We start from the raw sequence: 13182 nt of genomic DNA, 5'->3' as shown, positions 1-13182 counted from the left end.
ACCCAGTCGCATAACTAGTAGCACGCCCCAAGGAGATCTTTCGTTTTTTGCCGGGCAACAAAAACGCTGTCAATTAGATAAAAATGTCACACAACAAACCGCACCAGCGACGGCAGCACGAATTTATTGGACGCACACAGGTAGGTTTGACCTTTCGTCCACCCTTGAGAGTGTCCTGCGAGTGTCCTGCGAGTCCCCCGATGCCCTGTGCAATTTACGAGCCACTGGCCGCAACCGACAGTTGTTACACCTGCAATTGTGTGTATCGTATCCATCGGATTGCATCTCCGCTGTAAAGTTTGCCCTTATCGGAATTAGCCGATGTCAAGGCATCCGCTGCATATCGATTGGGAAATTTACATTTTCATTGCTGCATCACTACCATTTCGATGCACGTGCCGCCAGTTGAGGCAGGCGGGCAAAAAGGGTTAAGGGTTCCTTTTTTCCCTCGACGCCTCCAGTCCGCATCGGGCGCCTTGCGTGCCTGTCAGTTATCGAGTAGCTAACCGATGTGAAGGAGTGCGGACCCAGATACCTCCTGAACCAGTACCTCCGGAGCATCATTACGCTGGCAACGGGCCATTTCTTTCATGTCAATATGCATAAATGCAACTTGTGCATCGACGGGAATGCAACTGAAGTGGAGCAGCTTCCAGAAAGCGCATGACAAAGGCAGATGAATGGCTGCCAACAGATGAACCATCAAACACTCTTACAAATAATACAATAAAATAAAAATTATACCTATTACTACACTATACCTTATTTCAAAAATCGAAAATAACAATCTGCTTCCTAGACTTCTTAATTTTTCAAAAATGTTTTACTGATTCGGCATCATTATGACACTATTCTGCCATCATATCGCTTTATCTAAAGAAAAATGCAGCATCAAGACACAGATAAAATATATTTTCCCAACACCCATTAGACTTATGCTAAATTCTTTACCACACCTTTACAAATAAAGCGATTTTTAACCTACGATTTTTCAGGTTGAAGATATACTGATAGGCTTTATAAATATTTTGGATAATCATAGATAATTAACCTTCTTATTTAAAAGGAGAACAATTTACAAATCATATTTTTTAAGTAGATCCTGTTATACATTTTCATCTCAAAAGTTGATTGAGCAGAACATTTGTATGTTAATGGTGTCATCTTCACTAGTTGATTATATCTTTAAGAGGGTTTATTATGTATTTATAATCTTATCTTATAAATGTTTTATTATTTTATCATAGTTTATTAACTTCCCCATATTAGCTTACATTTATTAGGATCTAAATGCCTTCCCATACCCTTTCCCAGCCACTCTCTTTGGCAAGTGGAAGTGTAGGCGCAGGAGATGCCCATAAGAGGAAAGTAGGCGCACGTCAACGACTCCCATTAGCAAGTCGCTCTGGGCCGTGAAAGTGTTGTCCAAGCCCGGACCCCATCCGAATCCCAGTCCACCGGCTTCTGCTTGACGTCAACCTCTTCGGCCCAGTTATTTTTTGGCTGAAATTGAAAAATTTGTATGTTACTTATTTTATTAGCATTTAACACTCTGTCCCATTTCACAGACGAGAGCGAAAGGAGCAGGAGCAGGAGCCTGGACATGCAATCGCCTGGCATGCCAGTTCCTCGAACCTGGTAGTTCCCATTCCCAATTGCCCAGATACCGAGTTCCCTCGACGTGGGTGGCCTGGCCCCAAATTACGAGTCCCGGCCTCGTGTGTGGCATTTTGGCAATTGTCAAATTGAAAATTCATTAAAGGCAAATTAAATATGCAAATGCTGAAGGCCCAGAAGTCGAGGAGGAAAGCGCCACCATTGTTGGCCGCTGTTTGACTTGGCTCCGCAAATATTGACCGGCAATTGGGGAGGCGGAAAAAATGGAAAATATCATATGTACATATGCTCCTCGGCGGCGATAAAAAGTCAAGTGGAAATCAAAGCAAATACGCCGGGGATGGCTTCGAATCGAGGCAAACACTGCACGGGATTGAATTGGATCTGTACGCTGGACGCCGGACACCGGGGGCCGTTCAAAATTGCTTAAACAAATAGCGCATAAATTGCACATTGTAGCTGGCAAATTGGTTCGGGCATGGGTTAATTCCCATGAAAATTAAAACTAGATTATACACACGTCCACCGCTGGATAGACGGGTGAGTCCCTTTGCTCATTCTCGGGGCTGAGTCCTTGCAGCGCCCACTGTGTCATTGTTTGGGCACGCCCTCACCTCCTGTTGAGCCGGCTCTTTGTCGTAGATTGCCACTGATGGTTATCATCCCGTTGAGGGCTGCTCCTCATAGCCAGCATATCTGCCCAGATTGGATCGCAATCGGACCTTGTCAGAGCTGTTTTTGTCGCCGACTTTGATGCGGCAATTGGAACTCGGTTGTGTTGTTTTGCCAACATTGCTGGCGATCAGTATCTCCGGTGATCTTTCGCAACTGACTGGCGCCAGAGATGAGCCCTGATCGCCTATCGAAGCAAGACAAATTCGCTACACATATTTTATAATAAGATAAATGTAGGCCGATTTACCATGTCCAAATAGGTGCCAAGTCTGCGTTTATTCAAGGCTGAAGGAATTGGGAATTTCTGGTGAGGAAGGTACTACTATTCATATTAAAAATTTAAATTAGGTTTAATGTATATTTTGTAATATTAGTTATGCATACCTGTCATTTCCCAACATTAAATTCTATGCACTTAATTTATTATTAGTGTAAAACATGCTATTATAAAGTGGTTTTTATTACCACTTCACTCAATATTCAATACTCAAAACCCCCAACATTTTTAAGACCCTTTGATACTATAATCTATTATGAATTTGATTAAACTAATGTAACATCGACAAATTGATCGCTAATTAGACGAATCCAGGTCATGTGCTGAAGCCAGAAACCAGATTCGATTTTATAAGTGCGGGGAGACTCCCCGACCTTTCTTGACTTTAATGCGGCTATCAAACATTAATTTCATGGTGCATATGCATCCCCATTTGCCTGGCCTACCCTCGTTTCCGAGTCGGAAGTTGGCTTCATAACCGATCGACAAATTGTGATTGCTATTGTTATGAGCGAGGTGCGGGTCCCAGTCCCACGAAACCCTATCCCAGATCCCAGCCAAGTGATCAATTCAAATTTGAAACACTGCTCGCTGGAACAAAGAAAACAGATGAAAACTACGCAATCACTTGAGAAAAATCAAAAAGGCTCTGAAGGACCTCGGCCGGGCTCCTCTGGGCTCCTTGGCTCCTTAGCCGGTTGGTTTCTCGGGCTCTTGGCCGTGGTCGTAACCATAACAGGTGGCACGGAAGCCGCACAAAATAAAAATGATTAAAGCAATAAAAAAGAAACGAAAACGAAACTCACACACAAAAGACGGAGAAAAGGCCCCGCGCGGCAGCAATAACAACAATTTTTAATAAGATTTTCGAAAAAATATTGAAACAACATTGAAGAGTTCTAGGAGAGATGCTGCTCCCTCCTGTTGCTCAACCACTTCCGATTTCCCTCCTGATCCTTTGGGCGGAGCCCAACAGCGGGTCAAGTGTGAGAACATTTTGCGGAAGGAAGTGCCTGGGATGAAAAATGATTGAGAAAGCGACGGCGAAGGGTTCAAGCCTGGGACTAGACATGGTACACCACGTGGTCAAGATTCACTTTCGGGTGACTCACTACTATGATTGCACAGAGAATTAAGCCATGCACACTGAAAAATAGGCATACAGAAGTGGGAACTAAAATCAAAGAGCATATTATAATGTTATAAACAAATTATGGCGGATCACAGACCAGAAGATATTATCATAGCAAAATTAAGGCAATCCAAAAATAGGTACAAATACAATCTTTTGTTAGAAGGGAGAACTAAAAACAAAGACCTTAATATAGAATTAATTCAACTTATTTATCAACTTTATATATCCATTTTATAATTTAATTTTGTGTTGGTTTTCATTTTTCTTTTGAACTTAATCCTTAGGTTTTAGCAACAATTTCTATACTTTATATGGCTTGGCTTAAAGTTAAAGATTTGTTTTTTAACGAGTGATGCATAGTGAATGATCCACAGATTCTAAGTCTGTTCCGTTCTAAGAATGTTATTTCGCCGAAAGTGTCGTTTTTCTCTGTGTGAAATGGCTGAAGCTCTGAATCACTCGGAAATTACCCAGGAATTCTCGATTCCCTTAGCGTAATTGAGCACCTAATTTGCGGCGGCAGGCGGCAAAGCAGCAATCGCAGGAACCCCTCGGCATTCGGGTCACGATCCCGCTCTAGATGCACTCCATGAATGGAGGAGGCCACAATGGCAGGGCCGTCTGGAAAGTGTTTCCCTGAAACGCAAGGAGCACCTCGTGGAACGGAGAGCCCACAGCCCATTCAGGCCCATTCAGCGCTCTTGGCCACTCGAGCGCGAAACAATTAACAAGTTCTCGTTCTCGTAGCAATACACAACAATTGCCATATTGTTGCACTTAAGATTTGTGTGCCGCGAAAAAGGAGAGAGTGCCAGCGGACGGGGCCGGCGGATTCCATTGAATTCAACCCCGGAATGGAGGCCAGAGGGCCAGAGGGACGCCTCTGACCTCCGGGAGGGGCTGGGGTACACGCCGGCTATGCCAGGATCTCAGCCACTCGCCGATCGCTGAAAGAAAACGAAAATTTATAATAATGAGAGCCGGTGGCGGCGGGTGGGGGAATATAAAATGTAAACTAAAGATACTATTTATATGCATTATTTCGGCTGAAAAGGAAGTACCAAATTACATTTAATTAGGCGAAGCAGCGAAATTCGCGTACCGTACGCGAATCGCAGATATAAATGGAGTGGGAGCAGGAGCTGGAGCAGCAGCAGGAGCAGGAGTGGATGTGGATGGCCAGTCAGAAGTCAGACCGATTACCACCGAAATCCGAATCGAGTCCCTGGAGCCCTCGAAACTGGCGACTGCCTTTGGGTGAAATTCGCACGTTTAACCTTTAGGCAAACAAAATTAACAGAACAGCAAAGAACAGCAAGAGTGCACTGAGAGAAATAGGTTTGGGCGTCAGGTTGGCTTCAATTAAAAATAGTATCTTATTTTTCTTTTGGAAATTGCTTTAATATTAAAGGAACTGTCAACGGCTACGTTTCTTGTATTTTGCAGCTGAAATATTAACTACTTCGTTGGTCAAGATGACAATTCGATGGGTTGTTACTATATTAGGCACTTTGATCCATAATTTTTTTTTGTAAGAACTTTAAATATATTCAACTACATAGTATTTTCCACAACCGAACTCTTATAGTTCTAATTCTTTAAGATCATGTATATTATATCCATTATTTCTGGTGTCCTTTCGCAATTCCCTAAGATTTTCTTCAAGTGCCTGGGCAACAGCGATCAGCAATCGAAAACTGCGAACCTGTTGAACCCAAATGCAATTTTCATATCACTTTGATTGCTGCCCGGGATGACACGCGTGCGCCGGCTAGAGAGATGAGATAAGCTGCCGATGATCAGGGCCCGCGAGTCTGGATGAAGATGAGCCGAAATTAGGGTAACAACCGAGGGGCTGCGAGCCCGAAAAAAGCGAAACTTTCAAACGGTTTCAAGGATTTCGGCCCTCGTCTTCTGTTTTGTACGTTTTTCTCTCCATTTTACTTAATTCCGCGGAGGTCAGCTTGTGATAATTCCCATTTCCCATAGGTGCCATCGCCACTTTTGGCACCTTAGCGCTCTCCGTCGCCTGTCTGGTGTAAGACGGAAAACACTTGGGCCGCAGTCAAGTAGCCGGGACAAAAGAAATCGAAATTAAACACAAACAAATGCCAGAACGGTCAGTGTGAGAAATGACTTTCTAGGAAGGATCCTCCAGCAGCCACACGAACCCGATCCCATTCCCAGCTCCTATTCTTATCCCAGTGGTGCGACTGTCAACAAACGGCGATCGTGGGTAATTGATATGTCTTACCTTGTTTTTGGGTAGTGTAAAAATGTAAAAAGTGAAATGTAAATCGTAACCGATATCGATGCGCCGGGGGCAATTTCTCAACATCAGCCAGTGAAACTGAAAAATTGACCATCAGATAAGTGACTACTGTCTGCCGGACTCTGTGCAGGTATTTGGCTGGTGTTTTTCTAATTTGAAAATCAAATTTTGAGATTAACTTGGATCGCTGACAGTTCCTTGATCATTGGGGGAGGTCTCGGCGCTGAGGTGACAATTGCACTTTATGGAAATTGATATTTTCAACCGCAAATGTCACTTGTACCAACGTAGCTGAAGTGACCACACAGGAGCTGACAGGCAGTGCAGTCAGGTAGCCGAGGACATTGCCGAAAGTAAGAAGAAATTCCCAGCAAATTACCGGAATGATCAATGATCCTGGCAGAAGTCCTTCGGTATTTGCCATTTGCAGCAGGAAGAGGAGTTCCGGGTAATTGGAACTGGAGCGCAATGTGTGAAAACCAAGGGGCACAGCCATTAGTTTAATGCTTTTTTGCGGGCAGAACAAAGGCCCGGCATGAAATTCTATGAGAGCACCAATCAAACTCATAATTAGCATAATTGCCGCCGATCGAGCCGACGCCAGGACAAATTCCCAGACGGCTTTCGATTTCCGAATCTCAGTTCGAAGATCGCTCTATTTCGATTTCTAGGAATTCGTGGATTTATTTGATAAATTGACCAGAAACTCGTGGCCGACTTAACGCCCCCGCAGGAGTGGAAGATGAGGGCCAGAAGGGGTTAATTGCCCTGGGCCCGTCCTCGGGGAAAGCAGCATAATTTCCCTGGCCCCGTCTCCATCACGTGTCCATATATGTGCAGGCATTCAGCGGAGTGAGTCGAGCGAACAACTTTAATTGCCCCAATTCAAAGAGGGGATGCGTTGGCGTTGACCACAATCCTCCGCCTGTTTGCACTGCATTCACATGGCCATACATTCGATACAGATATAGATACACATCGATGCAGGGGCACAAGTATAAACAATAATCAATCTCCTCAAGGGTTGGGCAAACAAAAAAATAAAAACACACAAAGAACGCACAGCAAGGACATGCTTATGCCCCGGGATTTGAAGGCGTTCTTGAATTGATTATTCCCTTGGGCACAAAAGAAATTAAATGTGAAAGGAATCCTCTAATTTAATACATATTTATGAGGAAAATAGATCAATGCCAAAACGATCTCCAGCCAGAAAGTGACTCCTGCTCAGGGAGCTGGAGGAACTTAATTGCTTAGTTTGTTTTCAGATTTCCCTATTATATAGGTCTGTTATTTTTAATGAACTTATAGCTTTAGTACTTAAAAGTAAGAAGTCAACCAAATACTTTGACACCGTTGAGCAGCCACAATCCCTCAACTGGAGCCGCATTCTCGCCCTAACTGTTCAGCGTTTTTTGCCTCCACTTGGCCACAAGTTAATTTTTAAACGCTTCATTAACTTTTGGCCACACGCGTTCCAAACTTTTCCTCTTCTCTTTCCCCTTTCGGGACTCGGCTCGAATTCGTCTGACGCGCGTCTGCCAAGGCGGTCGGTCGTTTAGCCTGTTGGTCCGGTCTAAACACCTCGCCCGCCACTCCACTCCACGATTCCCCGCCGTAGTTCTCCCATTTTGTTGACGAAATGAAAATAAAAATACAAAAAATCGATCACTTTTTACTTCCGATTTTTTTTATTTGCAGGCATCAATATTTTGGAAATGCAGCGTCAGGCGACAGATGGCACACGCTTTTTTCGGATGATTTGGAATCCATACAAGCAGCCCAACAGCAAACGGTGTGTGTGGCGCCTTTTTTTAGGGCACTCGTGGGCGGGTGCAAATAGAAATGTGAGTGAAAGCGGTGGCAGCTGGTGTTGGAGATGCAGCGCAAGTGTCAAGGCTGTCTTACCATTTCTTATGTGGTACGGATTTCGCCATTAATTTGAATTTCGATAAGCAGAGGAAAGGCGCGCTAACGACTACCGAGTGTCTGACGATGGCAATCGACTACTTTTATGAAAATGATGTGGCAACGCTGGATTTGGCTGGCAACACTGCAATATGCGCACATTTTGAAAATTTTGTATACGGCGTTGCCCCCTCTTCGGTTTGACTATCGCCGAAAGGGTCACTCTAACGCGCACATGTTTTTGTTTTGTTGACAAAATAAGTCGCGATGTCTCGAAAGAAGTGGTCTTCGCTGGACAAACCACCACTCTCAGATGCCGTGCTCCAGGTGGTGCAGAGCTTCGGCTTCCAGCAGATGACGCCCGTCCAGACGGCGGCCATTCCGCTGCTCCTGGCCCGCAAGGATGTCTCCGCGGAGGCTGTGACGGGCAGCGGAAAAACGCTGGCGTTTCTCGTACCTCTCTTGGAAATCCTGCAGAGACGCCACAAGGAGACGCCGTGGGGTCCCAAGGAGATCGGTGCCCTCGTCATCTCACCCACCAGGGAACTGGCCCGCCAGATCTCCGAAGTGCTGGCACAATTCCTGGAGCACGAGGATCTGGAGCACCTGAATCAACAGCTAATTGTGGGTGGCAACAGCATCGAGGAGGACATAGCTACGCTGCGCAAGGAGACGCCCTGCATTCTGGTGTGCACGCCCGGCCGACTGGAGGATCTCTTTCAGCGCAAGGGGGATGATCTGAATTTGGCGGCACGGGTCAAGAGCCTCGAGTTCCTGGTGCTCGACGAAGCCGATCGTCTGCTGGACCTGGGCTTCAAGACGAGTGTAAATAACATACTGGGCTACCTGCCCCGCCAGCGACGAACTGGCCTCTTCTCCGCCACCCAAACCACCGAGGTTACGGATTTAATCCGAGCGGGGTTGCGAAATCCCGTACTTGTTTCGGTCAAGGAGAAGGCCTCCGTGAATACGCCCGCCCGCCTGCAGAACTTCTACAGGATTGTAGAGCCGGAACGCAAGTTTCTGGCCCTGCTGGAGTTCCTTAGTTCCCCCGGCACTCGAAACGGGAAGGTTATGGTCTTCTTTCCCACCTGCGCCTGTGTGGAGTACTGGGCGGAGGCCTTGCCGCCCCTTCTTCCCAAACGCACAGTGCTGGGAATCCACGGAAAGATGAAAAACAAAAGGGCCAGCGTGGTCGAGAAGTTCCGCAACACACCGCAGGCTGTACTCCTCTGCACGGATGTACTGGCGCGCGGCTTGGATGTGCCCGAGATCGAGTGGGTGGTGCAGTGGGATCCACCCTCGACTGCCTCCAGTTTTGTGCATCGGGTGGGACGCACTGCTCGACAGGGTAACGAGGGCAACGCTCTGCTGTTTCTCCTGCCCAGCGAAGATGCCTACATACACTTCCTGAAGATCAACCAGAAGGTGGAGCTGAATGAACTGCCCACCGAAGAGGAGGAGAACGATGATGTTGCTGAAAAGAAGGAACTGCCATCCGTTTTAGAGCAACTGCATCGGCTGCAGGTGGCGGACAAGGGCGTCTATGACAAGGGAATGCGCGCTTTTGTCTCCCATGTAAGGGCATACACCAAGCACGAGTGCAGTGCTATTCTCCGGCTAAAAGATCTGGATCTGGGCAAAATGGCTACTGCCTACGGCCTTCTGCAACTGCCCCGCATGCCGGAGCTGAAGAACTACAAGGAAGGCGGCTATATTGCCCCCACCTTCGAGGTGGATCTCACCAAGCTTACCTACAAGAACGCCCAAAAGGAGCAGGTCCGACAAAAAAAAATGGAAACGTACCAGGAGACGGGGAGCTGGCCCGGCCAGAAACAGCACAAGAAGCGCGTCGAGTCCTGGGATCAGACCAAGAAGGCCAAGCTGGATGCCAAGTCCAAGAAGGAGCTGCGCAAGGCCAAGAAGCAACGAAAGAAAGCAGCGGAGGCAGAGGCGGGATCTGGAAAGGGAAAGAAGAGACAGCAGTTCAGCCAGGAGGACCTCGACGAACTGGCCAGCGATATCCGACTCTTCAAGCGCCTCAAAAAGAACAAAATCAGCGAGGAGGAATTCGACAAGGCCATGGGCATCGAGGGCGACAATGAGTGACCTGTTTAGGGGATCAATTTTTTGATTAATAAATATCTGTTAGGAAAATGTTTTGTGTTTTATACTTCTTATAAAAGAACAATGTTTTTCAGTTTTATATAAATACAAAGGTATATCAAACTTTATTAGACCAAAAATGGAAGTAACAAAACATGGATGTGAGCACTACGAACTATTTGAGATGGGATAGGAAACTTAAACTTAAGCTGTGTTGCCGTCGACCACAATTTGAAGGATGATGCGGCGCTTGGGATCGTAGGAGAACCCATTGGTGCGGAATAGATCCGATTCGTAGAAGGGTTTCAGGTTGACAATGTCCAGCTGCTTGGCCCGCTCGATCAGATCGCGCTCCATAATCTCCACATGCGTGGCACCGGGCCCGTCCTTGCAGCGGATGTAGGCGAGCTGATCCAGCGTAAGCTGTCGCAGGATAAAGAAGAGCAGCTCGGAATGGTCCTTCTGGAAGGCCAGGTACTTCTGGAATGTGCTGCGCATCTTCTTCATCACGCTGAACTTCTGCGCCTCGATGAAGCTCTCCAACATCATACGGATAGCCATGCTGACATCGGCCTCCATCACATTCTCTCGCAAATGCATGCGAGCGTGGGCTTCCGACATCCTGATCACGCTCTCAATATGACGCACTGTAATGGGCAGCGAACCGGTGGCGAAGGACTCCTGACGCAGCTGGGCGTACATCTTCGCGATCTTGTCCTCGTCGATATTCTGAATAAAAGTCAGTTGATAAACGTTCGTCTTGTTACTCCAATCATTTTAACTCACTGTTAATTTGGGCCTAATGTTCTCCTTGGCGTATACGATGTACTGTCGCAGCAGATCCTGCGGGATCTCATCCACGGTCTTCAGCTGCGGCTCCTCCAACTCTGGCTGCTCCTCCTCGCTGGGGTGGTGCTTCATGTGCGAGTGCACCACGAACTTGGCCAACTGCTGATCTTGCATGGGATCAAATTCGTCCTTCACCACGCACAGAACATCGAAACGGGACAGGATGGGCTCCGAGAGATTTACATTCTCCGAGAACGTCATTGAGGGATCATAGCGACCACCAATGGGATTGGCGGCAGCAATGACGGTGCATCGAGCCTGTAGAGAGGTGACAATACCAGCCTTGGAAATGGAGATGGACTGCTGCTCCATGGCCTCGTGGATGGAGGTACGATCCTGGTCGTTCATCTTGTCGAACTCGTCGATGAGACAGACTCCCTGATCAGCCAGCACCAGAGCCCCCGCCTCCAATGTCCATTCACGGGAAACAGGATTCCGACGCACATAAGCCGTAAGACCCACGGCACTAGCTCCTTGGCCGGTGGTGAAAACAGCTCGAGGAGCAACCTTTTCGATGTACTTTAGGAACTGCGACTTGGCCGTGCCGGGGTCTCCGCAGATGAGTAGGTTAATATCTCCCCTGACCTTGTGTTTCTCTCCGGGATTCTTGGACTCGCCACCGAAAAGAGCCAAGGCCAGAGCCCTCTTAATATAATCGTGTCCGTAAATAGAGGGCGCCATGGAGGCCACTACCCGCTCTACAATGCGCGGATCCTTGCTCAGCTTCTGAATGGTGGCTATGTCCTCATCCGTAAGCGACTGCACCACCTGTTTGGAATCCTTTACAACCACATGATTGGCAATAATTACGGTGGCGAAAACGGGGAATCCCTGATCCGTGTTCAAGGAGCCATCATAGTTGTTGGTGTATATTCCAGTCACCTCCAGTTCATCGCCTGGCTTGCATTGATCGCACAGATCCGCAAGCAAGATGACGTCCTTGCTGCGAGGAATACGTCCAGCTGGAATCCTGCCCGGCGACTCCTGCAGAGTGATCTTTTGGTAATTGCGGTACAGAGTCTGCTCCATGTTGATTGAGAAGGGCCCAGTGCTCTGGCACTCTGGACAGGATCCCGGCTTGATCTCCGTGTTCTGTGATTGGACAAAGGGGCCCAGCACATATCCGCACTTCACACAATCGTACTTGATCACCGATAGCTGGGGAAGGACACCCGTGGTGGCGGTGACGACGCCTAAAGTGCGTACCAACTGGTTAAGATGAAGTTTCCTAAATGTGCGTAGCTCCTCGATAAGCGGCAGTTCCGATATGCGTACATGGATCTCGGTGGTAACGCGCTCGTAGGTAGGGAAAATGGACAGCACCATGTCCTTGGCCACCTTGTCGAATATCTCCAGCATTTGGAAGGGAGCTTCGGGCAGGAAGTAGGCCAGAACGTGCTCCTTGTTGGCTAGATCCGTGTAGGAGACTACAAAGGATGACATATTCTGCTCGCACATCCGCCGGATGCGGTCGCGATAGGTGTAGGCGCCTCTTTCATCCACAAACGTCCTCAAGAAGGACTGGAATCGATTGGCAATCTCCGTGCGGGGTCCCAACATGCTGACCCACTCCTTGGTGGAGTGTCCCTTGGTATCCTCCAGGTTCTCGATGGACTCCACCATCTCGGTGTCCTCCACTTCGCCCACAGCTGCCTTCTCGCCGGCCCTTCTCTTGGCCCGGGGTCCCACATCGTCCTCGTCATCCGATTGACCGAATCCCAGATCACGATCATCGCGGTGGATTCCGGCCGCCCTGTCCCGCCGTCGCATCTCAGACTCGGCGGCAAAGCGATCGCCCTGGGACATCTCCGAGAAGTCATCCTCGTCGTCCAGCATCGCCGGATCGTAGTGATCCAGCTCCGGCATGGGACGGTAGTCGTTCTCCATGTTGTCCCCGAAGAGCTCCTCGCCATCCTCCTCCTCGGCCTCATCGCGCACTGTCTGATCGCCCAGGATTTCGTCCTCGTTCTCGAAGGGCTCGAAATCGCCGACCGGCGAAGTCATCGCTGCCCGAAGTTCGCGGCGCTCGGCGGCGTCACTGGGCGTGTTTGGCGGCGGAGAACTGGGGTTGTCCATGTCGAGCGTGTGTTGTCCTTGGCGGTCGCTTGCAATATGTATTGTTATTTTTTTGCGCTACCGATCTTGTTGTGGCGACGCGTGCGAAAATGCGCGGGAAAAGTGTGCAAAACCAACAAAGTCAGGGATGCACACAAGTTCCAAGGAACAATTGCGGTGTTGGAAAGTGCTGGTGGGTACAGTAAGCATTGGTCGGCAGCTACACGATTTTTATTATGAACTTCTTTAATTAATAATTATACAGATAAGTTGAAATCAGTTTACTTC

The 13182-nt window shown here is 48.0% G+C and overlaps 2 protein-coding genes across 3 annotated transcripts; one reads left to right on the top strand and one right to left on the bottom strand.

Annotated features, from left to right (window-relative positions):
* Positions 1-5777: 5777 nt before the first annotated feature.
* Positions 5778-10041, top strand: LOC108031629 (probable ATP-dependent RNA helicase DDX55 homolog). Of its 2 annotated transcripts, none has more exons than XM_017105234.3 (2): positions 5778-5940; positions 7678-10041. In XM_017105234.3, the coding sequence occupies exon 2, from the start codon at positions 8152-8154 to the stop codon at positions 9991-9993; it is 1842 nt and encodes a 613-aa protein (XP_016960723.1). In that variant the 5' UTR covers positions 5778-5940; positions 7678-8151; the 3' UTR covers positions 9994-10041. The 2 variants fall into 2 exon arrangements, with proteins under 2 accessions (XP_016960723.1, XP_050745148.1); XM_050889191.1 differs by lacking the exon at positions 5778-5940 and adding an exon at positions 6217-6828.
* A 36-nt stretch (positions 10042-10077) lies between these two features.
* On the bottom strand, positions 10078-13024 carry LOC108031628 (DNA replication licensing factor Mcm2). The gene is made up of 2 exons (XM_017105233.3): positions 10777-13024; positions 10078-10719 (listed from the first exon to the last, which is right to left on the bottom strand). The coding sequence occupies exons 1-2, from the start codon at positions 12913-12915 to the stop codon at positions 10195-10197; spliced, it is 2664 nt and encodes an 887-aa protein (XP_016960722.1). The 5' UTR covers positions 12916-13024; the 3' UTR covers positions 10078-10194.
* Positions 13025-13182: the final 158 nt, after the last annotated feature.

This window comes from Drosophila biarmipes, chromosome 3R, assembly GCF_025231255.1.
Source record: "Drosophila biarmipes strain raj3 chromosome 3R, RU_DBia_V1.1, whole genome shotgun sequence".
NCBI lineage: Eukaryota > Metazoa > Arthropoda > Insecta > Diptera > Drosophilidae > Drosophila > Drosophila biarmipes.
Note: the sequence above shows the minus strand (reverse complement) of the source record. Positions and strands in the feature narration are given on the sequence as shown.